This window comes from Plecotus auritus (genome assembly GCF_963455305.1).
Source record: "Plecotus auritus genome assembly, chromosome: 4".
In the NCBI taxonomy this organism is placed as follows: Eukaryota; Metazoa; Chordata; class Mammalia; order Chiroptera; family Vespertilionidae; genus Plecotus; species Plecotus auritus.
In genome coordinates this window covers 15,529,665-15,557,351 of record NC_137775.1, presented here as the reverse complement: position 1 = coordinate 15,557,351, position 27,687 = coordinate 15,529,665, and the positions used below count along the sequence as shown (strand labels likewise).

The 27,687-nt window shown below is 37.8% G+C and overlaps 1 protein-coding gene across 2 annotated transcripts in view; it reads right to left on the bottom strand.

The window, feature by feature from the left end:
* The window catches only part of HSF2 (heat shock transcription factor 2), a 38,627-nt gene that overhangs the window by 7,616 nt on the left and 3,324 nt on the right, over positions 1 to 27,687 (bottom strand). For both annotated transcript variants that reach the window (XM_080666228.1, XM_080666227.1), the window contains exons 2-10: positions 13,260 to 13,368; positions 12,976 to 13,103; positions 12,011 to 12,135; positions 10,222 to 10,297; positions 6,708 to 6,769; positions 4,887 to 4,974; positions 2,255 to 2,403; positions 1,593 to 1,832; positions 835 to 940 (exon numbers count right to left, since the gene is read on the bottom strand). In XM_080666228.1, coding sequence (XP_080522354.1) covers positions 835 to 940; positions 1,593 to 1,832; positions 2,255 to 2,403; positions 4,887 to 4,974; positions 6,708 to 6,769; positions 10,222 to 10,297; positions 12,011 to 12,135; positions 12,976 to 13,103; positions 13,260 to 13,368 — 1,083 coding nt within the window. The remainder of the gene's footprint in view (positions 1 to 834; positions 941 to 1,592; positions 1,833 to 2,254; positions 2,404 to 4,886; positions 4,975 to 6,707; positions 6,770 to 10,221; positions 10,298 to 12,010; positions 12,136 to 12,975; positions 13,104 to 13,259; positions 13,369 to 27,687) is intronic.

Sequence of the window (27,687 nt, the reverse complement as noted above, 5' to 3'; positions counted from 1 at the left end):
CTGATGAGTAGAGAGATAAGGTAGTCAATTAAGATTGAAGAGTAAGAAACAACTAATTCCTTTTAGCCTCATAGAGCTCTTAAAAGGACAAGACTGTACACTCTTGATATGAGAGAAGCATTTTAAGGAGAAAAAAATATGTCATAACCTTCAAAAGGCAGAAATATGTCCATAACAGAAAATGAAAATGGGGAGAGAACCAGATTCATCTGGATGGGAGCAGGTCACAAAGGAAGCTTTAGGCAAGAGGGGGAGGAGTAATAGTTACACAAGGGACGGGAACAAGAAAGGTGGTTAGTGCCAGGAATGGTAGATGAGGATTCACAGACCAGACAACACTGAAGTCAAGTTCTTAGAGTGGTAGTGGGGACTGAAGCAGGAGAACCTTAGGACACAGGACACAAACATTATAAAAATATAGCAAGTATAATACATTTGAATAGAAAACGTTCCCAAAGTTAATAAGTGCCTTCATGCTGTTTCCTGGCCACATATCTCTGTTAGTAACTTCCACCAATTTCTATTCAATGACAGTTTATTCTAAAGAAAACCATAATACAGCAACAAGTCCAGACAAGACTTAATAGTACTGCTGAACAGAATTGATATGTTGTTACAGGGGGATTAACTGAACTGCTATTTACAGATGGGTAGTGATTACCTTCCTTTATTGTCTTGAACCCATCTGTTCAATCTTTCTGATAAACAAAACCATTAATTTTTTAAAAAATGCAAAAACAAGTGTAGAATACAAGAAAATGATATACTGATTTATAAATAACATACACAGACACACAAACTACCAGTACAGCTAAGATTATTCAAAGTACCTACATCAACCAGGAGATCTGGGTCTATGCTAAACTGTCTTCCAGACAGCATGGCTTGAAAGTCCTCTAAACTGCAATCAATACTGTCAAGATAATCCAACAGCTCAACCCTAAGGAAAAAGATTTTAAAAAAAGAAATCAATTAGATTTTCCTGTTTTTATGTTTAAATTACATTGCAATCTAGCAAGGCAAAACATTTCCAGCAACTTTGGAATCCTTACCAATTCTTATCTTAGAGGTCCTATTCAGTATTTGGGATTCCTAAAAATTTGGTTAACCAAGAACTCACAGCACTTTCACATAAAACTTTAGTGTTTACAGAAAAAAAGGTTTTGCAAAAACAGTCTGATTTCTTTCTTTTCTCTATATTATAGATTATTAAATGTTTAACCTCTTATTACTGGTCATTGCTACTAATTTCTATGTGTTTTTTTAATGCTAAAAATAAGTCCCTTAATAGAGATATGTTATTCCCTCACCCTGATATAAACACAAATACAACCACATATATTTTATGGACATTCAAAACAAATATTTCATTAAGAAAATCTGAGGAACTGCCAAGAAAATCCCAAGACTGCTCTTGGAATGATTAATTCCTTCTCAAAACAGCATTTGTGGAGCTCAGCCCTGACCAAAACACAGAAAGGTAGACTACATGGGTTCATAATGTAAAAGGAAGGCCAATCAAAGAGAAATAGAATATATGAAGTACACAAAGAAAGAAAACAAATTTAGACAACATCTAAATGAACACTCACTTTCCCAAAAGATTGATGTTATCATTTAAAATGGAATCCATCATGGTAACAGGATCATCTGCAGTCAGACTGGAGGAGCCATTTAGCTGGATGGCACTAGACATGAGAGGACTAGTGCCATCACTGCCTGAACTTAGGGATTCTCTGGCTGGCTCATTCTGATCTCCACTCTGAATGACTGGTGCATATTCATCTTCATTGTCATCTTCAACAATGACAATATCAGGGTACTGGCTACAGCTATATCAGCAACAGGAGAAAGAACCAATTACAGACCAATTCAATAAATTAATTCTAACCATTCATTTTCCTTGGAAAGTCTCTCCCCAAACCACATATTTTCAAAAGACTTAAATTTCTTGGGGGAGTATCTTGATCACAAATATTGATAGTTCATACGCTATAAGACCACAAAGAATCAATTAAAGCTGTTTAGCCACAAAATTAAAAAATCAGAATTCTCATTAGTTTTTTGTTGAGTCTTTTTGCTTGGGGATGGGGTGGGGAGGGATATCTGGTTGAATAATTTGGCTTAATTTTTCAGTTTAATAACCCAAACATGAGTCAGATATTAGTTCATCAAGGAATAAAGTGGTTTTTAATTTAGCTCTTTGGTAAGAAAAGTAACTATTTTCATAAATGTTATTTCACAATCTCCTTACTTGGAGGGATCAGATATAATATCTTCATTGGTTTCTGGAATAACTGGGATATTTTCTTCATCTGCATTATCATCAGTAACATCATAAATAATGATGTCATCTGAAATCCGCTCCCTTGGTTTTAAACCTTCAGTCCTACTGTGTGGAACCTAAACAATCAGGGAGAAAATAATACATAAAAAAATGAAATTATATTAACTCCAAAACATTATTTAAAAATGCTAATTGAGAACCTACTATTTACTAAATGTTGACAATATAATAGTAAGCAAAACAGATATATTCTCTGCTCTTCTTGGACTTATACACTAATTAGTATTAGTAGTGCAGAGGTATAAGGTATATTCTCTGCATTCTATTTAACTATTTTTTTTAAAAGGACCTTGAAGATGGCATGCCTCAGAATGCTTATATAAGAAAGAGCTTCAAATTTTGAAGTATTTTTCTATACCCAAAAGCTAAAAAATCAGGATTTCACCAGAAATTTTCAAGCATAAAACAGAAGGGCACTGTGCTGACGAGTACTATTTCAGCTCAAGATACTCTGTTTGATACGTATTTTATTCTTACTCATCAAATGGTTTCAAAATAGAAAAACAAAACCAAAAAAACTTCAACTATTCCAGTTAAATAACGGCCTGGCATTTTAGTAATGATTATTTTTAAAAATAAGCTACAGTCAAACCATAGGTACATTAACAAAAAAGCATTCAATTCTTTAAAGCAAACTGAAGTCATTATAATGAAAAAAATCTATCAATTTTAACACTAGAAAGTATAGAGGCAGAAGATACAAAATCTTTAAAAATATATAAATCTAGTTAAAATAAAAATCTCATACAATCTTCAATCCTAAAAACAAAGTATTAGGAATTCTTGATTAGTGGGAAGTATTAGGTATTCTTGAGTAGTGGGAAGAGGAACCAGATGTTAGGTTAACTCTGATTTTCCTGAGAACAAAAATCTTAAAACTTTAATGATAAATGTCTAACAGTATTTAAAATTCTAAGATTTGAAAGTAACAATGATAATCAGATATTAAAGAAGTCTGGACCCTGGACTGGACTAATTTTCCATTGGATGTAAGTTTGACAAATTATCCAGAGAGCCTATGACAAAAATAAAGGTAAACAAAAATATCTTTAAAAAAATATGTTTTTATTGATTTTTAGAGAGGAAAGGAGGAGTGAAGACAGAAACATTGACGGGTTGCCTCCTGCATGCCTCCCCCTGGGGAGAGCCTGCAATCCAGGCATCGGGGAATTGAACCAGTGAACTCTTGGTGCATGGGCCAACGCTCAATCCACTGAGCCATGCTGGTCAGGAAACAAAAATACTCTTTAAACTTGCTATAGTAAAAAAGTCTAATCTATGAACATTTATGATAAAAGTTGGAAATAACTTTAACCAATGGATGAAGGCGTAATTACGTTATCATAATATCCAATTAATATATAGTAACTGAGATTAAATAATTCTCAATTTAATAAATCTCAAAAGCAAGACCAAGTGAAAAAAGCCACAAGGCAAAATGATATGTACAAAATGATATCATTTGTATGAAGTTTAGATACCCTATATAATAAAAGGCTAATATGCAAATAGACCGAACGGCAGAACAACTGGTCACTATGATGTGCGCTGACTACCAGGGGGCGTGTGTGGAACATGGCAGGTGTTGGCTGTGGTGGGATGGTGGAGCAAGTGAACCGGGGCACCAGACCAAGGCAGGGCGCCAGTCACTGTCATCAGGACGAGCCTCTGGTGGTTACTGAAAATTCTTTGCTCCCGCGTGTCGTGGTCCCGTCTGGTGCTCACACCTGCTGCCAGCGCTGGCCCCACTCGCACCCACTGCCAGTGCCAGCCCCGCTCGCACCCGCAACCGGTGCCAGAGCCAGAGCCACCGCTTGCAACCACTGCCAGTGCCTGGTGCCAGTCCCGATCACTTGGCACCATCAGCGGATGCAAGCAGAGCTGCCGGCCCTGATCGCCGCTGAGGGCTTCTCCACCTCCCCCTGCTTCTGAGGGGCGATTGGGGCAGCAGCTGCCGCTCGCACCCACTGACGGCGCAGGCTCCGCTCACACCTGCTGCTGGCACTGGCCCCAATCATTCCGCACTGTCAGCGGGTGCAAGCGGGGCCAGCGCGTAAGAGTGGCGGCGGTGGGAGTGGGGCTGCTGGCAGACAGGGGACCAGGGGCCGCAGAGGATGGACCGAGACCTGACCCTGGGCATACCGCAGTCTCGTGGCCCACAGTTCCTTTCAAAGTGCACGAATTCGTGCACTGGGCCCTCAGTATGTAAATAACAACAAATATTATTCATGGATTCACACATATAAACTGACTATGGAAATAATAAATACTAATTCAAAACAGTGATTATCTCTAGGTGATGGGAGACTGGACAGGGGGAGAGAAGCAAACTTGGGAACAGACAACTGAGACAACTATATTTATAATGGTTTAGCTCTTAAAATAATCTAATGCAAACAATGAAAAAAGTCATGATTTAATAAAGCTGGAGGATGAGCACTTAGATTATTATTCAATAAACTTCTATGAATGCATGAAATATTACTATTAATAAAAATTAGTTTGAGACAATAAATATAAAAGTTAACAAAAAAATTACTTTATGATGGTGATTATCAGCTGGTTCTTTGACTATGTGCTGAAACAGATTCTTCTTTTGGGCTCCATTAGTGTTCAGAAGTAGAGGCCTGAAAATCAAAAGATATCTATGAAATTCACTGAAGCAAACATATAAGGAATTTAAACTGCTTCTACTATAAATACACTCATGGTAATAATGAATAGTAAGGATAAAATAAGTTTTAGTAAGGATACAAAAGAAACTCTTAAAAATGATTATATCTTAGAAATAGAAACTGGGGGGTCAGTGTGCCTAAAACTTATTTCTTCATTCATTTTTACTACTTTTGCTATAATAAATGTAATCAACTACTCTCTCCAGATATATTTCATTGCTCACTGAAGTATATAATTTTTTTTATTTTTATTTTTTCTTTGGTTTTTAATTTTATTTTATCGTTTAAAGTATTACAAATAGTAGTACATATGTCTCCCCCCTCCCATTGATCTTCCCCCCATATGTCTTCTTTTTCACCCCAATGATCTTCTCCCCTACCCTCCAGCACATTCCGCCCCCCCCCCCCCCCCCCGGTGTCTTGTGTCCATTGGTTATCCTTATATACATGCATACAAGTCCTTTGGTTGATCTCTTACCTCCCCCCCAACCCTCCCCTGCCTTCCCGCTATAGTTTGACAGTCTGTTTGATGCTTCTTTGCCTCTGTATCTATTTTTGTTCATTGGTTTATAATGTTCTTTATATTCCACAAATGAGATAATTTGATATTTATCTTTCACTGACTGGCTTATTTTGCTTAGCATAATGCTCTCCAGTTTTATCCATGCTGTTGCAAATGGTAAGAATTCCTTTTTTACAGTAGTGTAGTATTCCATTGTGGAGATGTACCAGTTTTCTAATCCACTCGTCAGCTGGTAGGCACTTAGGTTGTTTCCAAATCTTAGCTATTGTAAATTGTGCTGCTATGAACATAGGGGTGCATATACCCTTTCTGATTGGTGTTTCTGTTTTCTTGGGATATATTCCTAGAAGTGGGATTACTGGGTCAAATGGCATGTTCCATTTTTAATTTGATGAAACTCCATACTGTTTTCCACAGTGGCTGCACCAGTCTGCATTCCCACCAGCAGTGAAGGAGGGTTCCTTTTTCTCCGCATCCTCTCCAGCACTTGTTGTTTGTTGATTTGTTGATGATAGCCATTCTGGCAGGTGTGAGATGGTACCTTATTGTTGTTTTGATTTGCATCTCTCCGATGATTAGTGACTTTGAGCATGTTTTCTTATCTCTCTTGGTTTTCTGTATGTCCTCTTTCAAAAAGTGTCTATTTAGGTCCTCTGCCCATTTTTTGATTGGATTGTGTATCTTCCTTTTGTTAAGTTATATGAGTTCCCTGTAAATGTTGGAGATTAAATCCTTATTGGAAATAACATTGGCAAATATGTTCTCCCATGCAGTGGGCTTTCTTGTTGTTTTGTTGATCGTTTCTTTTGCTATGCAGAAGCTTTTTATTTTGATGCAGTCACATTTGTTTATTTTCTCCTTAGTTTCCATTGCCCTAGGACAGTGGTCGGCAAATTCATTAGTCAACAGAGCGGCAAACCGCGGCTCTCAACCCACAGTTTGCTGACCACTGATTTAGGCTATCCTTATCTTTCAAAAACATGAGCAGGATGACAGCACGAGGAAGTAACATACTCTTGAAATGTGAGTATAATTTAACAAGGGAGGACTGTTCATCCAGGAAAACGGGTGTACACTCAGCAAATGTAGGCCATTCATAGTTAAACACTAAAATTTTTGGTTGTCCATGTGTAGGTCAAAATGTTTTATCATAAAATCTTACCTTTTACGTTTTAAACTCACAAGCTGGTTATTCTGAACCAACGTAACAATAAACTGGACAATCTAAAAGGAAAATATAAATATAAATTTTTTCCATCAGAATCCTAGTTTAGTCCACATTACACATCTTACAAAATTCAAATATTGCATGTCCTCTATTCCAAGTCACATAATTTCTCCTATATTAATACATTTGAAATTTGAATGCATCTTAAAATTGGTATAGAAGAATAACCTGTGACAAAGATGCTACTACCTAGGATAGAGATGTCTAACACAGCCATCCATTTACATATCCAATATTCCGTTCAGTTGTTTTGGTGATACTTACAAGCATGCCTGAATACAGATCCCAACTTTTAAAATTCTTTCAAGAATATTATGATGCAAAAATCAAACAAAAACAACTGGTGTTTGACAGGCAACATTTTTCTTACACCACGTAATATAATTAGAGGTAAAAAAAAAATTGTTAACTCTTTGCCACTAAATTGCTTACTTGAAAGAAAAATAGATCATAAAATTTTCAAGTTAGAAAGTTTATTGGCCGATTCTAGAAAAATTGTTGAGGAACTAAGTATCTATCAAAGCTTCCTGCTGACAATCAAGAGAAGCTGATTTAATCTTCAAAGCGTGATTAAATTTGGAAGAAAACTATTAAACAGAGAAAGATATGCTACATTCCTTCATACTTTATGACAGTATTTCTTAATGGAGCAGAAGCATTGCATGCAAATTCTTAGCCCAACTCTAGAATTGCTGAAATCTGAAATTCTGAGGAGGGGGCCCAGCAATATGTGTGTTTAGCAAGCCCTCCAGATGGTACTAATGTGAATGAGAACCATATATGATATGGTATGCCTTGAAATTAAACTGTAACTTCCTAAAGGAGCTAAAAAAGTGAGTATCACATGGAGAATGAAAAACAGTATAGAGGCTATGAATAAAGAAAAAAGGGATTGGGAGACAATATGGACTCCGTGCAGAAAAGTTTCTTGTAAGCTTTGTGAAATGTAATTTCATGATTAAAATAAAGAATTGTCAAATAGAAAAACCTATTGTATAGCTTTAATATTGTGTTCTCCCCCAAAGAAGTTACTAAATAGTTTGCCTTACTGTAGGGAGCGGCTATAGGGTTAAGCCTCAGACTGACCTGTTGGCAAAGCCACAAATAAGTCCCAGCTTAGAGGGCACAGTCCTCTTAGCATAATTAAGACTGACCTTATGACACTCCCTAGATCCTTCCTGGGTAGCTAATGGGCTGTGGGAGGTACAGCAAGTGCTGCCAAAACAAGTGAAACTCACAAGAACATTGTAACTATGGTGACCACTACCTTGTTTACCTCTGACTATAAAATAAAGGCTCAGCTTGCCGTCTGGATCTTTTCTCTGTGGCCTCAGCCAGGCACAGGAAGATCCATGTAGTCCCAGCTTATTCTCTTTGTCTTTCTTTTCTACATCCTTCGCCGCCCTCCCTCAGGCTTGCCGAACCCTTGGCTGTGCTGGCACGGACACCTTACAAAGCAATATGAGCTTTTTCATGGAAAAGAAATATAAATATTTCATTTTATTTTTAATAATTTATTAAATTTATTGGGGTGACATTGGTTAATTACATAGGTTTCAGGGGTACAATTCCATAATACATCAGCTGTACTACTATATTGTGTGTTCACCACCCCAAGGCAAGTTTCCTTCCACCACCACAGCTAACCCTCCTTTCCCTCTGGTAATCTTCATATAGGTGTCTGTCTATGGGGGTTTGGTTTTTTCCTTATTTTCTTTTTTCTTCTTTTCCTTAATCACTTCAAAATATCAATTTTTAAACTGAAGAGTCAGACAACATTAGAGTATATGAAAAGATCAGCCACTATATTGCTTACTCAAAAGAAAATGCTGAGAGCTGACAAAAATATATTTATGCTTAAAGATATCTTTGAAATCATTCAACTTCAATTATTTTTTTTCATTTATAAAAAAGTGTTAAGGGAATATTCTAGAAACATTAGTAATTGAATTTATAAGAACATGAATCACTGGCTAAATTTCTTCTACATCTCAGTTCTCTTTACACTTCTGCCATCCCACTGCACATGTGGTACATATTAGATGCCTCTTCTTCTTTATAACCTGAAGAAGATGGGGCATCTAACATATACCACATCTGACTTCTGCACCTGACAAGTCACATACACTATTTTCAATTAATCTAAGGCCAAGAGAAAATTGCAGAATTAAAAACCAATTCCAGGAATAGAGAAAAAATGATTATATAAACTCCCTAACCCCCAACAAAACACATAGATTCAAACTCAAATCTGAGCAGATAGAATGTTAGCTTTCATGAAAAATTAAAATGTTATATAAATATTTTACAAACTATTCTTGCCACTAGGGGAAAAAAAACCAACAAATTACAGAACATTGTAAGTTAATATTTAAGCAAAATATTGTTTTCTGAAAAATGAGGAACAGATTTTTAAAATAAAGTAACAGGTTAAGGTACATTATCATTTAAAACCAGGTATTAACAGGACTGCATGTTGAAATTAGCTATGGAAAGTTTTGAAAATATATGTAACTTGGGACTCAGAATTGAATTTTACATTCAAACTTCACTTGCATAATAATTTTTTTAAAAAAAATAAGTTATTTTGACTATAGGCCAAAGGTTGCAACTACCATTCATCTCTTTTCTAAGCCTGTTCCACTAGATTCAAATCTTGTCAGTCATAATGCTATTTTTAGCTAAAGACCTCTGAGCATGGACAAGCTGAAGCGCTCCCACTATGCCCCCCCACAAAGAAAACCCTGTTGTTTAAACTTAGAGTCCAATTTACTCATGAGCAAAAAATAGCTACCTTAATTACTTTTATGTTTCACCTCTTATTAACATATGAAAGATGATATCAATAGATTAAATCACAAGGAAACAATGCAACAAAGGAATTCTCAGTTCCTCCAGCAATTTTCAGCTCAAATACTAAAATATAGGATTTATTTTACAACATTATATTAACTGCTTTTCTGCAAAGACTAATAATGACATACATTCATAACTCATTTTTTTGAACTCATAATTTGGTCAACCGATTTGAAAATATTGTTTATCTTCTGAACCTGTATCTATGACTTTTAGAGTAAAAAAAAAGTAAAAACAAATGAACAAAGAGCCCCCACATATTAAGGCTTTGTTTTTTATAATAAAAGTTGTGTAAGAAATTGGCAGTGTATTAATTATGTGTCTAAGAATAAAATATTTTAAAGTTGTTCTATCAGGCAAAAGGATCTTTATTAAAAGTTAATGACATATTAACTGGGAGTAAGAAATTATTTTTATTAAAAATAATATTAACACTTGGCCTAATTTGTTTGATTTCATAATTTTACTTCTAACTGTGCACCTGATATATAAGAAACTATAATCAACCACGGACTATTCAATAAAGTATTCTTTGGGTCACAAATGGTGCTTATTAAAACATGCAATTAAGATCATGAGGGAAAAAGCTTACCTTTCGAATAACTTGTTGCTGTTGTGCATGTTTTGCTCGTAATTCTGACACCTCCTTCCAAAGGGACTCATTCTCACTATGTTATCATTTATTAAAAAAAAAAAATTTTAGTCAGAAAGCCAGACCCTAATATATTTAATTAAGCATAACAGAGAATACCACAGATATCAAGAACTAGCTTATGGTTGCTAAAGGGGGGGGGGGGAGGTAAAAGCATGGGAATAACAAATTTTTTAAAATTAAAAATAAAGATTAAAAAAAATACCAGAGAATTTAAGTAGTTATTATTATATATTTTTATGAGACTAGAAAATCTTTGGTTCAATTATATAGATGACAACTATCTTGACACAAATCTAGAATCATTCCTTCATAACTGTAGTAGCTTCTACTCATGACACTATATTCACAAAAACTTAAGGCTCGTGCCTCCATCCATATAGTAGTAGGCAATTTATTACTCTGACAATCTGGTTCATTATTTCTTGGTTAAGCTAACCTTTCAACTATGGCTACCAAGTGAATTCAGTACTTGTGTTTAGGAAACAATTCTTAAAGGGAAGTGATACTTACCTAGCACTTAATATGCTCCAGGCACTATGATAAGCATTTTATATGTACTAATCATTTAAACTTCTTTCAAATCCATCAGGAAGGAAATTATTATTTCTATTTTATATATTAGGACACTGAGACTCAGAGAACTGAGAAGACTTGCCCAAGAGCACACAGATAATTTGCTAAGGGTTAAAGGTGAACTAAAGTCTATCAGATTCTAAAACTGTCTATCTTAAGATCTGTCTCAAAAACAAGCGCATGAAAACACTAGAAAATATTTGTCTTTGAAAAGCATATTCTAATATATGACAAACCAATTAACTGGACCAGGAGTAATACTTTCTTTTCCTTCATTCAACATTTATTGAAATTGCATTGCTATTGAATGTTAGCAGCAATGATAATGCTGAGAAGACATAAAAGATAATCCACCTATTACATGTTTAATATTCATTCTTTTGTTAATTTCCAAAGAGAACTATATTTACAAATAGGGGGTATCGAAAATGAGACTTTAATACTTACCAAAAAAAAATACTGTACTTTTTCTGACTTGTGTCCTTTCCCCCTTATTTTTTATGTCCTACTTTTTCCTAAGAGATAGGTCACACAGAAAAGTCTTTAAAAAGAAAGAATAAGTAGCACATGTAGTACTTTGTGTGCCCTCATGTGTGTGATCATATAAAAGCTAACCTACCCCTGACTGGTGTGGCTCAGTTGGTTGAGTGCCGTCCTGTGAACCGTAAGATCACCAGTTCCATTCCTGGTCAGGGCACATGCCCAGGTTGCAGGTTCATCTGAAGTTGCATGCGGGAGGCAACCAACTGATGTCTCTCTCTCTCTCTCTCTCTCTCTCTCCCCCTTCCTCTCTAAAATTAATAAAGACATATTTAAAAATTAAAGAAAAGAAAAAAAGCTAACCTATGTAGAATCATATTTCCTACACTAATTTAAAGATCTACTCTTTCATCAAATAAGGCATGTGCATAATATTGTTTCGAAAGTTCAGGTTTTTATATTCTTTCGACCACCATCATGAAGATACAATATTGGGGTAAAGTCTATGGCTACACAGTAAAAATAAAGGGAACCAATACTTACAGAAAGATGACCTTTGACCTTGGCTTCAACAACATAATCTAAAAGTACTTAAAGCACTAACCTCCAATTCCCAACACACAACAAACATACCAACCCCATAATAGAATTATATTTGGAAATAATACTTTACCTTTTTAACTCAGAAAGCCTGGACTCAATAGTCTCTTGTTTTATTTGAACCTTCTGAGCACTACTTATAATTTTTGTTAAATCTTCCTGACGAATTTTATTTTCTTCTGGTTTTGAAGATGAAACCTTTCAAAAAGCAAATTTAGGATGTCAAACAAATGCCATGACTGTAATTCAAAGCTTCCCTATTAAAGAGGATCTTATAGCATGTTCAGGAAGTAATCCAGTTCCAAAAAGACTGGGATAAGATTCTAGGGAGAGAATACACTTCATAGCTGAGAGAGAGGATAAGGTGTTTTTTTTTTAATGTGAGTTAGTTTCCAGTTTCCACAAGCAGGACACCTTAAGGGCCTTTTTCCCCCCGCTTTCATTTCATTCTGTCAAACTCCCTGTAATTTCCCCAAGCCTCTTTATTATCATATTCCATGTCTAATTAAATTTATGCAATAACTTCTTGTTAGGCCATTTTCTTTCATGGCCCACTGCCCTTTTACCTCTCTACCCTCCCACCCCCATTTTCTGGATTTGGTAAGATATTTTATTTCAGTAAAAAATTCATTAAAAAACGTACTGTTAAATGCCTACTATATACAAGAGACTTATTCTGGGCATTCGAATTCAGCAGTGAACTACATAAAAAGCCCTCCACGGAATTTACATTCTAGTAGGAGCTTACATTTTTTTAAGCTAAATTAAAAGGAGTGAGCTATCCCAATATAAATGACTCCTCATCCTCAGTCAGCATGCAAACATTTTCCTTCCCTTTTAAGCTGTTTGAGTACTCAGTATAATTCAGCACCAGGGGAAAAAAATAGGGGGACATAATTAAAACTTTATTAGTCTAAGTCATCCTAACAAAGAACACCAGTGTATTTCTATACATTCTCAATTTCAACACTGATATAAATCTCAGCCAAGTATACGACATGGTAATGCCCTAATTAAATCATGTTAACAATAACCCACCTTCCTTTTAATGTTCTCCAACAAGTCATCCTGGCCTTGTTTGAAGTAAGGATGCTGAAATTCAACAGGACCATCTCGTTCCTGCTTTACAATTCCAGAGTCAATATGTACTACTTTACGGAAACCATCTGAAAAAGATTCAAAATTCAGATGACTGAAACAGAGAAGTCAAAATTTAATAGTGCTTCTATGCAGTGTATTTCCTCTTTATCATTCTAATGGGAAAAAACTGTTTAATCAGTGGCTGATGACAGTACTCCAAATAAACTGCTGTCAATACTCACACATATTCAGTTGCCTCACAAAGCTTGCCATGTTATTGTGCTTGAAGTATTTGGGAAGTATTTCTTTTGCAAACCTTTGTTCATCCAAAACCAGAAAACTTTGACCATTCTGAAAAAATAAAGAAGTCAAATAGTTAAGGTCCTCTGACATGAGATTGTATATAAGAACCCCCAAAACGGGCAATTCTTTTATGATAACTTCAGACCAACAATTTATAACTGTTAATGGCAACAGAAACAAACTCCAATTAAGTGCCAAACTGTAATTAAGTTTTTGATGCCAACTTCAAAAGCTCAGGAGAAACCAAGATGGCGGCATAGGTAAGCACCTAAACTGCTGCCTTGCACAACTATTTCAAAACTACAACTAAAAGACAGAACGGACACCATCCAGAACCACAGGAAAGCTGGCTGAGTGAAAATTCTACAACTAGAAGGAAAGAGAAAAGCTCACAGAGAATTGGAGGTATGGCAAAGGGTCTTTGTGCACGCAGAGAGGAAGGGCGGCTGAGAGCCTGGCTGACTTTCTCTGGCGGGAGGGGGAAGGAAGCCCCCGACCGCACTGAACCCCAGTTCTGACTGCACTGAACCCCAGTTCCGGGCGAGCCCCTGGAGACCCACGCTCTTACGGGGGGAGTCCGGACTCTCAGGCGGAGACTCGGGAGCCAGGGAAGGCAGAGGTCTGAAGGCGCGCGCGGGCCAGTGCGCACAAAGGCTGCGGAGGTTGCCACAGGCTTTCCCTAGTGGAAGGGAGTCAGAGGCTCTTGACTGCACTGGGCCCCAGTTCTGACTGTACTGAACCCCAGTTCCAGGCGAGCCCCTGGGGACCCACGCTCTTGTGGGGGGAATCTGGACTCTCGGGCGGAGACTCGGGAGCCTGGGAAGGCAGAGGTCTGAAGGCGCGCGTGTGTGCGCAAGGGCAAGGCTGACGGGAAGCCAAGACTGTCTGCTCCGCCCTGAGACTCCACCCCATCCAAGCTGAGCACAGAGGCTTTTGCAATTTGGCAAGTCTAATCCTATAAGGCTGTCTCCAGCACCGAACTTATCCCAGCATAGACACAGCTGATCCTTACAGCCAACTGGCCTGGAGGTCAATTCCTCCCAGTGATACCAACAACAATCAAGACTGTGATACCAACAACAATCAAGACTTAATTACAACAAGGCTGTACACACAGTCCACAAAGGGGTGCACCAAGAGTGTCCACCTCAGGTTAACTGGGGAGGCCGACCCACTGGGCCATATAGGAAACCTAGCACACAAATCTACCCTACCAACTCAGGGAAGCAATGAAAATGCGGCGTCAAAGAAACAGATCACAAACGAAAGAAATGGAGGAAAACAAACGACTGGATATATAATTCAAAACCACGGTTATAAGGCTTTTCAAGAATATCCTAGAAAAGGCCGATAAATATAACAAGACCCTCGAAGATATGAAAAAGGACCAACTAGAAATTAAACATACACTGACTGAAATAAAAAATATTATACAGAGACCCAAAAACAGACTAGAGGAACACAAGAATCAAGTCAAAGAATTGAAATACAAAGAAACAAAAAACACTCAACCGAAAAAGCAAAAAGAAAAAAAAAAAAATCCAAAAAGTTGAAGATAGTGTAAGAAGACTCTGGGACAACTTCAAGCGTACCAACATCAGAATTATGGGGGTGCCAGAAGAAGAGAGAGAGCAAGATACTGAAAACCTATTTGAAGAAATAATGACCAAAAACTTCCCCCACCTGGTGAAAGAAATAGACTTACAAGTCCAGGAAGCGCACAGAACCCCAAACAAAAGGAATCCAAAGAGGACCACACCAAGACACATCATAATTAAAATGCCAAGAGCAAAAGACAAAGAGAGAATATTAAAAGCAGCAAGAGAAAAACAGTTAATTACCTACAAGGAAGCACCCATACGACTGTCAGCTGATTTCTCAACAGAAACTATGCAGGCCAGACGGGAGTGGCAAGAAATTTTCAATGTGATGAATAGCAAGAACCTACAACCAAGATTACTTTACCCAGCAAAGCTATCATTCAGAATTGAAGGGCAGATAAAGAGCTTCACAGATAAGAAAAAGCTAAAGGAGTTCATCACCACCAAACCAGTATTATATGTAATGCTGAAAGGTATTCTTAAAGAAGAGGAAGAAGAAAGAAGTAAAGATAAAAATTATGAACAACAAATACATATCTATCAACAAGTGAACCTAAAAATCAAGTGAATTAAAAACCTGAGGAACAGAATAATCTGGTGAATATAATAGAATCAGGGGCATAGAAAGGGAGTGGAATGATAATTCTCAGGGGGAAAGAGGTTTGGGGGGGGGGGGTTCAGGAAGAGACTGGACAAAAATCATACACCTATGGATGAGGACAGTGGGGGGGGAGGTAAGGGCAGAAGGTGGGGTGGGAACCAGGTGGAGGGGAGCTATGGGGGGAAAAAGGAGAAACAATTGTAATAATCTGAAGATTTATTTTTTTTAAAAAAAAAAAAGCTCAGGCCCAGCTGGTGTGGCTCAGTGGTTGAGCATAGACCTATGAACCAGGAGATCACGGTTCGATTCCTGGTCAGGACATATGCCCAAGTTGGCTCGATCTCCAGTGTGGGGTGTGTGCAGGTCACAGCCGATCAGTGATTCTCTCTCATCATTGATGTTTCTATCTCTCCCTCTCCCTTCCTCTCTGAAACAAAAAACAAGTAAAAAAAAGCTCAAGAGTACATCTCAAACCAAAACCTGCATCATGCTCTATAGCGAAATATTAGAAAAATTCCTATTAAATCATAAATAAGAAAAATAAATACAATATGTACATAGCATAATTATTTGATATTGTTTTAAAGCCAACAAAATTAGACAAAAATAAGATAAAATTTGAGAAAAGTACTATCATTTTTGCAAGCATAATTGTATCTTTGTACCAACTGAAAAACTATATTAGACCTTAGTAAAGTACCTGGTTACTAATTAATACTTAAATTCACTAGTGTTCTTTCATACCAAAAAACAAACAACTTGAAACTTATTAGAATACAATAATCAAAACAGCATGGTACTAGCATAAAGACAGACAGACCAATAGAATAGAATAGAGAGCCCAGAAATAAATTCTCGCATATACAGTCAAAGAATTTTTATAAGGGTGCCAAGACCATTTAATGAGGAAAGGACAGTCTTTTTAACAAATGATGTTGGGAAAACTGGGTACTAACATGCAAAAGAATGAAGTCTGAACCCTTATCTTACATCATATACAAAAATTAACTCAAGTGGATGAAAGACCTACATTTATAAAAATTTTAGAAGAAACCATAAAGAGAGGCTTCATGACACTGGATTTAGCAGTGATTTCTTGGATAACAGCAAAGCACTGGCAACAAAAGCAAAAATAAATAAATGAAGCTACCTCAGAATAAACACTTTTGTGTAAAAAACACTATCAAGAGTGTGGAAAAGAAACCCACAGAATCGGAGATAATATTTGGAAATTATGTATCTTACAAGGAGTTAATATCCCCAATATAAAAAGAAACCTGACAACTCAACAATGGCAAAAACAACCAACCTGATTAGAAATGGGCAAAGGACTTGAATAGATATTTTTCCAAAGAAGATATACAAATGGCAATAAACACATGAAAAGATGCCTAACATCACTAATCATTAAGGAAATGAAAACCAAAACCACAATATACTACTTTGTAGTCATCAGAATGGCTATTATTAAAACACACACATGAGAGGGAGGGCACAGAAAATAAGTGTTGGTAAGGATTTAGAGAAATTGGAATGCCTGTGCATTGTTGGTGAAAATGAAATTAGAGCAGTCAATGTGGAAAACAGTAGGGTGGTTCCTCAAAAATTAAACATAGAATTAACCATGCAATTCCCTTTCTATGCATATACCCAAAATAGTTGAGATCAGGGACTTAAAAGGATATTTGTACACCCATATTCATAGCTGCATTATTTACAGTAGACAAAAAGTGGAAGCAATCCAAATGTTCACTGGCAGGTAAATGGATAAAGAAAATGTGGCATATATATATACAATAGAACATTATTTAGCCTGAAAGAGGAAGAAAACTGAGACATGCTACAACGTAGATAAACCTTGAAGACATTATGCTAAGTAAAATAAACTAGCCACAAAGGGACAAATAATGTATGATTCCACTTATATGAGTTAAGAATAGTCAAATTAATAGATACAGTAGTTAGTAAGCTAGGAGAAAGGAGGGAATTGGAAGTTATTGTCACTCTATTGAGTATGAAGTTTTAGTTTGGGAAGATGAAAAACATTCTGGACATGGATGGTAGTGATGGCTGCAAAACAACATGAATGTACTTAATGGCACTGAACTATATACCTAAAAATGGTTAAAATGGTAAGCCCTGGCCGGGTGGCTCGGTTGCTTGGAGCATGGTCCCATATACCAAAAGGTTACAGGTTCAATTCCCGGCCAAGGTATGTATACGTATACCTAGGTTGTGGGTGTGATCCCTGAATGAGGTGTGTATGGGAAACAACTGGCAACCAATTGATGTTTCTCTCACATGGATGTCTGTCTCTCTGTCTCTCTCTCCCCCTCAAAAATCAATAAAAACATATCCTTGGATAAGGATTAAAAAATGATTAAAATGGTTAATTTATGTTATGTATATTTTATCACAACCACAATTAAAACTTAAATGGAATAAAAGATTCCAATAATAGAAAAGTATCTAAAAATAAAATTTAAAAATACACAAGACCTTTCAGAAAATATTAAACTACTGAGGAACGAATACACGGTTGTAAAACGGTTAATTCTGCCTAAATTAACCAATACATTAAATTCTCTCTCAGTTGAAAAAAAAACACAAAAACGATTTTTGGAGGCAAGGTGAAGAGCTGTTAACACAAGGAAATATTAAGTACTGAAGTTCATTTGTAAAAATAATTATTTAACAATAGGTAAGAAAATACTAAAAACAATTGGGAGGTGTTAATCCTATCCCATACAGATGGTAGAATCCTGGTGTTTACAAAACCATGGTGTTTCTTTAGTTTGGTACTAAAGAAAGGAGAGACTAGAGAAGACAGAGGAAGCAAATCTGTCTGAGAATTTAAAAGATAATTAAAGGTAGCATTCAAAGCAGGGGATAAAATCAAGAGGGAAAAGGATTAATAAACTCTCCATTTGGAAGGAAAAAAACAAAAGCTCTCTGCTACGTCACTTTTTACAACCAAGCTTTTGGAAGCATTACATACATAATAAACCCAGAAGCCATACAGGTAAAAAGTAGTAAGTTTATTCATGGAGACTGCTATCTGCCTACTCTATTTCCAGATGCCTTTACTTTTTAAATTTATTATTGTATCTTTCAAAACTAAAATTGTATATAGTTAAGGTGTAGAATACAATGATTTGATATATATACATACACAGTAAAATAACTACTAGTCAAGCTAATTAACATATCATCTACATCAAACTGAAAAGATTCTGCATAGCAAAGGAACCAACAAAATGAAATAACCTAACAAAATAAGGGAAGATATTTGCAATAATTTATCTGATAAGAGATTAAGATCCAAAATATATAAGGAGAGCATACAAGTCAACAGCAAAAAACATGAACAACAAACCACCAACAACACAATTAAAAAATGGGCAAAGGATATGAATAGACTTATTTCCCAAAATGACATACAAATTACTAACAGGTATATAAAAAGGTGTTGAACATCACTAAACATCAGGAACATCGAAACAAAACCAATGTGGTATCACCTCATACCTGTTAGGATGGCTAATTATAAAAAACTTAGAGGCCTGGTGCACAAAATTCGTGCACGGGGCGGGGGGGGGGGTGTCCCTCAACCCAGCCTGCACCCTATCCAATCTGGGACCCCTCGAGGGATGTCCGACTGCCCGTTTAGGCCCGATCCCACTGATCCCTCTCACAATCCAGAACTGCTGGCTCCCAAGTGCTCGCCTGCTTGCCTTCCTGATTGCCCCTAACCGCCTCTGCCTGCCAGCCTGATCACCCCCTAACCACTCCCCTGCCAGCCTGATTGATGCCTAACTGCTCCCCTGCCAGCCTGTTTTCCCCTAACTGCCCTCCCCTGCAAACCTGGTCACCCCTAACGGCCCTCCCCTGCAGACCTGGTCCCCCCCAACTGCTCTCCCCTGCAGGCCTGGGTCCCTCCCAACTGCCCTCCCCTGCTGGCCTGATTGCCCACAACTGCCCTCCCTTGCAGGCCTGGTCCCTCCCAACTGCCCTCCCTTGCTGGCCATTTTGTGGTGGCCATCTTGTGTCCACCTGAGGGCAGGATCTTTGACCACATGGGGGTAGCCATCTTGTGTGTTGGAGTGATGGTCAATCTGCATATTACTCTTTTATTAGATAGGATAAAGGTCTGGTGCATGGGTGGGGGCCAGCTGGTTTGCCCTGAAGGGTATCCCGGATCAGGGTGGGGGTTCCCATGGGGCGGCCTGGGAGAGGGGCCTGTGGTGGTCTGCAGGCCGGCCATGCCCCCTGGCGACCCAAGCAGAGGCCCTGGTATCTGGGGTTTATTTATCTTCTACAATGGAAACTTTGTAAGCCTGGAGTGGAGCCAAGCCTTCTGCTTGCTCCGTGGGGGCAGCAATTTTTTGGGGGATTTATGTATCTTCTATAATTGAAACTTTGTAGACTTAAGCAAAGCCTGGGCCGGCCAGGGTGTGCGGAAAGCTTGGCTTCCTCCATCACCGTGGGCAACCCTAGCCTCCTGCTCTTTCCAGCTCCGTGGCTGCAGCCATTTCTGTTTGGGTTTATGTATCTTCTATCATTGAAACTTTGTAGCCTTGAGTGGAGGCCTAGGCCGGCAAGGGCAGGCGGAAAGCTTGGCTTCCTCCATTGCCGGGGAAACCCAAGCCACCCTCCTGCTCTCTGTGGCAGTAGTCATCTTGGTTGGGTTTATTTGCATATTCACTCCTGATTGGCTGGTGGGCGTGGCTACAGGTGGGCGTGGCTTGTGGTGTAGTGGAGTGATGGTTAATTTGCATATTACTCTTTTATTAGATAGGATGAAAGACAATGGGCTGGCAAGAATGTGGAGGAAAGTGAACCCTTGTATACTGTTGGTTGGGGTGTACACTGGTATAGCCATTAAGGGAAACAGTATGAAGTTTCCTAAAAAATTAATAATAAAAATACAACTACCATATGATCCAGCAACCCCTCTTCTGAGTGTATACACAAAGGAAATGAAATCAGTATCTCAAAGAGATATCAGTGCTCCCATATTCACTGCAACACTATTCACAGTAGACAAGATACAGAAACATCCTAAGTGTCCATCCATTCGAAAAATGAATTAAAAAGTTGTGATATATATATCGATAATAATAAAAGCATAATATGCTAATTAGACTGAACATCCTTCTGGACAAAGCCGGGGCTGCGAGAGAATCCCGGGTCCCAGGTGCCTGCTGGTGGCCGGAGGGAAGCCCAGGTCCTGGGTGCCAGAGGGAAGCCGGTGCCGGCAGCCAGGGGAAGGAAGGCCTACTCTTGCACGAATTTTGTGCATCGGGCCTCTAGTAAGTGTATAAATATATAAATGTATATGATATATATATATAAAAAAATGTTCCACAATGTCACATTATATATCTTTAAAAAAAGAAAGAGATCCTACCATATGCAACAACATGGATGATCCTGTTTTCTTACTAACTGAAATATAATTTTGTTTGATGCTGAAACTGCATTTCTCAGTCCCTTTACAGTAAGAGGTGGCCAAATAACACACCTCACAAAATAAAAGTAGAATATTTTCAGTGAGGCTTTCAGAAAAGCTTCTAAAAGGGGAGAGATTCAAACTATCTAATCCCTATATCCCATATCCCTGCTTGGAACTTGGAGCTAAAGACCAGTGCTCCAGCAAACCCCTGAAGTAGAAGAACAAAATATGGCTGAAAAAAACAGAAGGTGACTGGGCATCTTCAGATGTAAGAGAAAAATACACTTTTTGTTACACCACACTTGTTTGGATTTCTATTACTGTGTCTAAACTTAACTTATAATAAAATTATTAAAATAGATTAAATAAAGTTGAAAGACTATTAACAAAATATTTTTTAAATTTATGATGAAAAATTAACTGCACTGATTAAAAATTTCTAACAAATGAAAAATCCAATATGAATTTTAGGGAGACTGATTCATTTATAATTGAACTAGAGGCCCGGTGCACGAAATTCGTGCACGGGTGTGTGTGTCCCTCAGCCCAGCCTGCACCCTCTCCAATCTGGGACCCCTCAAAGGATGTCCGACTGCCCGTTTAGGCCCGATCCTGGGCAGTCGGACATCCCTCTCACAATCCAGACTGCTGGCTCCCAACCACTCCCCTGCCTGCCTTCCTGATTGCCCCTAACCGCTTCTGCCTGCCAGCCTGATCACCCCCTAACCATTCCCCTGCCAGCCTGATTGATGCCTAACTGCTCCCCTGCCAGCCTGTTTTCCCCTAACTACCCTCTCCTGCAGGCCTGGTCACCCCTAACTGCCCTCCCCTGCAGGCCTGGTCACTCCTAACTGCCCTCCCTTGCAGGCCTGGTCCCTCCCAACTGCCCTCCCTTGCTGGCCATCTTGTGGTGGCCATCTTGTGTCCACGTGGGGGCAGGATCTTTGACCACATGGGGGCAGCCATCTTATGTGTTGGAGTGACGGTCAATCTGCATATTACTCTTTTATTAGATAGGATAGAGGCCTGGTGCACGGGTGGGGGCCAGCTTGTTTGCCCTGAAGGGTGTCCCGGATCAGGATGGTGGTTCCCTTGGGGCGTGGAGCGGCCTGGGAGAGGGGCCTGTGGTGGTCTGCAGGCCAGCCACACCCACTGGCGACCCAAGCAGAGGCCCTGGTATCTGGGGGTACATTTATCTTCTACAATTGAAACTTTGTAGCCTGGAGCAGAGCCAAGCCTTCTGCGGCAGCCATTTTTTTTTTGGATTTATGTATCTTGTATAATTGAAACTTTGTAGCCTTGAGGCCTGGGCTGGCCAGGGTGTGCGCAAAGCTTGGCTTCCTCCATTGCCAGGGAAACCCAAGCCTCCCTTCTGCTCTCTGTGGCCGTAGCCATCTTGGTTGGGTTTATTTGCATATTTGCTCCTGATTGGCTTGTGGGCGTGGCTTGTGGGTGTAGCGGAGTAATGGTTAATTTGCATATTGCTCTTTTATTAGATAGGATATACAGCAAAACAAGTAATTTTCACTTATTAGATTGGCAAAATTTAATAAGTTTGGTAACTAGTGTTGGTTATTAGGTAATAAATTATAAATTCATACATTTTCCCCATTTTCAAAGGACTTTCCCTTTACTTTAATTTCCTCTCAATCTACCCACCCCATTTGTCTTTTCCTTCACTGCAAAATTTATCAAACAAATACTTTGAAGTCTCTTTCTGCAATTCAGGACCATCTACTAACTTTCACTAAAAATTGGTTTCTGTTTCTCTACACCAAAACCACTTTTTCTAAAATGTCAAATGACAAATTCAATGCCCTCTTTTCAGTCCTGATCTTCCTACACACCTCTCTGAGTCATTTCATTTGGCATTACGGACAATCTCTTCCTCTCTACTTTTGGTTTGAAACTCTATACATTGACTTTTATTTCTTACATTTCCTTTCAACTGCCTTCCATCTACCAAGAGGTAGTGTGTTTTTTGGTTTCTATCCTTGACCAAGGCATCTATTACACTCTTTCCTTAGGCAATCTCATCCACACCAGTGTATCTAATTACAGACTTTATTATGTGTGATGATTATCACATCTACACCTCTGCCCCTGACCATCTCAAATTTCACACTCGGATTTTCTACTGTCAGCATTTTTACACAATGCTCTTTAACTCATTATATTCTCACCCTATTGTCTATTTCAAACCTATCTTCCTACTCTCCCAAAGTCAACTTTTTCCAGTATCCCCCCAATCCTGGCATGCCTCTCTCCCCTTTAAGTGACCCAATTAAGTTTGACATCAACAACAACAAAAATTAAAAACTCAATTGTAGTAGCTAGTACTTAATAAAAAGAAATATTAAAAATGTTCCCTTTAAAAATAAGAAAAAGGGATCCTATGATCACTGCTTCTATTTGACACTCTTACTGAGGTCGTAACTACTGCAAAAGAAAACAAATTGAAGGTATAAGGTTCTAAAAGAAAGAACAAAATTGTCATTTACAAATGTTATGGATGTACACTTAAAAGAACCCCAGCCAGTAAAGTGATTAGCTCACTTTATCAATATACAAATGGTACTTGTATTTCTAATTACCAGCAAGAGTTAGAAATATATTTTTAACTAAAGGATACCTAGGAAGAAATCTAACAAAGATATGCAAGACCTAACTTCAAAAAAATTATAAAACCTTATTAAATAAGATGAATTTAGAAATGTGCCTTGTTCATGGCAATATCTATTTTTTCCTAATCTGATTTATAGTTTCAATGCAATTACAATAAAAACCCCAATAGGTTTATTTTTAAAAATAGAACTTGATTTTAAAACATATATGGAAGATCAAAGACAAACAATAGTTAAGGCACTCCTGAAGAATAAGTTGCCCTCCCAAAAGCAAGACCTTTTATAAAGCTATGGTAATTAAGACATGTGATAAGGGATGTGATATGTCATTGTCTGATGGACAGAATAGATAACCTAGAAACAAAACCACAATATATAATTTTGCTATAAGACAGAGGTAGCAATACATATCACTGGGGAAAAAAGAAACTATTCAAGAAAGGGGCTAGGACAACAAAATATTTACATTAAAAATTATGAACTGGATCCTTCATAGGCCACAAAAATCAATTCCAAGTGATTAATATATGAAATGTAAACTTTTAAAACTTTCAGAAGAAAAGGAGATGGAAAAGTGTTTTTCTTTCTTAGGAGGAGGTAAGAGAACATATCCTGAAGGAAAAAAAAAGCATAAACCTCAAAATAGACTATATATTAAGCTATACTAAAAATTAAGAACTTGTGCTCATCAAAAGAATGTAAAAAGATAAGCCACAAACTGAGAAAAGATATAGGCAGCACATATATTCAAAAAATATACAGAATATACAAGGAGTTCCTACAAATAGTAACAGATAAACCATCCAATAGAAAAATGATCAAACATTTCATAGAGAATAGGAAACATAAATGGTTAATAAATATGAAGAAGTGTTTAAACTTATAAGTAATTGGGGAATTATAAATTAAGACCTCAAAGCTCCAAACTCCACCCTGAACACCAGTCTTACATCCAAACATCCTATTCAACATTTTCACATGAATATCTTGGAGTGCAGAAGTCATTCAGGTTCTTCAGAAATATTTGTTGTCCTTCCTAACACTGCACTTCCTCATCTCCTTTAAAATTAGATGTGGCCAGCCTTGGCTGGGTGGCCCAGTTGGTTGAGTATCATCCTGTACACCAAAAGGCAGAGGGTTAGATTCTGTCAGGGCACATACCTAGGTTGCAGATTTGATCCCTGGTCCAGGTGTGTAAGGAAGGCAACTGATGGATGATTCATTTTCTCTCTCTCTCTCTCTCTCTCTCTCTCTCTCTCTCTCTCTCTCCATCCTTCCCTTCCTCTCTCTCTAAAAATCAATAAAAACATATCCCAGGGTGATAATTAAAAAAAAACTAGGTGTGGCCATATGAATATGAAAACATAAGCAAAATAAAATAATTTTCAAATATTACTAGTGATCCATCTGTAATCTCAAAGTTAATATGGCCCCACCTGCATTTCTCCAAATCTTCCCACATCTCAGCAAATAGTACCATTATTCATCCTGTTGTTCAGGCCAAATCTAATTCTTCTGTCCCTCCTCCAATTCCAACCAATTTATCAATAAGTTCTGCAGATTTGCCTTCAAAGTAGTTATCAAATCTGACTACTTCTCACCACTTTTACTGCTACTACCCTAGTCTCAGCCACACTATATTCAACACCATAGTGGAAAACTGTGATAATCTTCTAATTAGTTCCCTCATTCCAATCTTCTCTCCACACCCATAAGGCCTTATACCATGTTCCCACCTCCCTTTCTGACCCCACATTCTCTAAGGATACTCTAATCACCTGGGCCTTTTCCAATCCCATGAAAATGCCATGTTCAAGGCCTTTACATGTGCCATTCCCCTTTAGTCCATCCTTTCTAACCATTCAAGTCTTGGCTCAAAAGTCAACTGTTCAGAGGAGCTTATTACTCTACCTCAAATACCCACAAGTCTGTCATTTACATGCTAGTTATCAATTTATTGCTCCAAATTAATTCTTCATTGTTTGTTCTGAAAACATGGAACTGGGTCCCATAAGTATCTTTCTTTTGCTAGCTGGCATGGTATTAAGCTTTGTCAATGGAAGATACTAGAGAAATATTAAAAGGGGAAAGGATTCCTCTTCCTGATGCCCTGTCCTTAACAGGCTCCTTCAGGGTAGCAGCTTCCCTTGACTCTCCCTATTCCTTGGAACATTTCAAATTCGAGTATCTCTAATATGACATCTCCCCATAAACAGCTTTCTAGGATACTAGGCCAAAGGCTGATAAACATTTTCTTGAAGAGTTAGATAGTAAATATTTTCAACTTGCAGATCATAGGGTCTTAACTCTGCCCTTGTAGCAAGAAAGCAACTATATAGACACTATGTAATAAACTAAGCATGGCTAAATCCAATTAAACTTTATTTGCAAAACAGATGCCTCATGGTCATAGTTTGCCAACCTCTACCCTAGAAGTTATATTTCCCGTCAAGTTCTGAAGGATGAATTTCCAGTAAGTTCCACCAGTGTGGCACCAGTAACTTCTTTGCCATTCAGTGAGAAATGGTCATAACTCTCTCTAACAAGGCCAGGATCTTAGACTTGGGGAGAGGACTCTTACTTTGGCACTCTGTTAGCCCTAGCAATGGTGGCTGCTTCTTATAACTGTTTCTCCTATATTTTAGAGTTTTCTTTACTCCAATTCACCAATATAGTCAGCAATTCTATTAAACTTTTCATGTTAAAAAAACTGCATTGACTTCTGTCTCCTAACTGAACCCTAAATTGATACACTCTCTTTTGAATCTTTATTTTCTTTATGGTACTTACACTAACTATATTATATTATTTGTGTTTGCTTACTTGTTAATTACCAGTGCCCTTCGCTAGAATGTAAGCTCTATGAAGTTAGACATTCTGTTCACCACTGAACAAATTCCTAGTATTAGCACACTATTTGGCCATGAGAGATTCACAATAAATATTTGTGAGTAACTGAATAAATAAAGTTGTGGTCACAGTAGAGCAAATTTTATTTTTAGAATTTCAACTCTTGGATTATATCAAATGAAGAGATGAATGCCTCTTGGTTATTTTCGCTCTCTCACACACACACAACCCTCATTCACTCATATCATTCTTTGTCTCCACTTATGGTATTCCTGCAGTCTCCACTCTAAAATTAGTAAATAACCTCTCTGAGTGCAAACATTCCACCTTACTGCTGTTTAGACCTGTGAGGCTCAAGCAATACAACCCAGGACTCACCCTACACACTTTACAAGGGGAAGAAAGCCATTACTGAATGCAGTGAGAGAAATGGGTAGCTTTTCTTTAGGCCTCATCCATAAATGTTGACAAACTTCTGAAGAGTAGTAATAGTTGTTACTGCTCAAATTGGTCCTCTTAAAGATATCTAAAAATTCTTACTAATATTCTAACACTTCAGCCCCCTTATTTTAAAACATTTTTCAGAATAGAAACAATCAGTCTACAACTTATTAATGTTCAACAACCATTCCTTTTGAGTCTTGAGCTCATTCTCTTGTGTAGATACAAACTAAAAAAAACCCACACTTCTCAATGAATCTTTCAATTTTTCTGTAGGCCCATCTACGATGGCTTTCTGCCACTCTTGTGGCCTTTCTTGATTTCAGTAGGGAGTACTGTAATAACCCAATTGTTGCTGAGAAGTTCAAAATGATACCAAAACAGTGGGAGGATTAAGGGCCTACAGAACAAACTCAACCAAGACAGCTAGAGAATACTGGACAAATTCTGTTTTTGCACTCTTTCCCTCCTATTTTCTGATTTGTCACTGCTGATTTGAGAGGGATAGGGAAGTACAGAATGCCAAAGGGGCACATGGATATAAGGTCAGGGGAAATCACTTCTTGGTCTTCTCAAGCAATCTGAAGAAGAGAGACAAAGGTAATAACACTGGCAAAACAACTTTTCAGTTTTCTCATTTTTTATAGTGCTTCACTTCAACATAAACAAATATCAAATATCAACAGCAGTAAAGGCTGTTTCCCACAATCAATGGCAAGAACTTCCATTCAACTTCCACAGTCTCAACTCTGAGTATCAAGTTTCCTCAGTTGCTTCCAAGCTAAATCTGTGTCC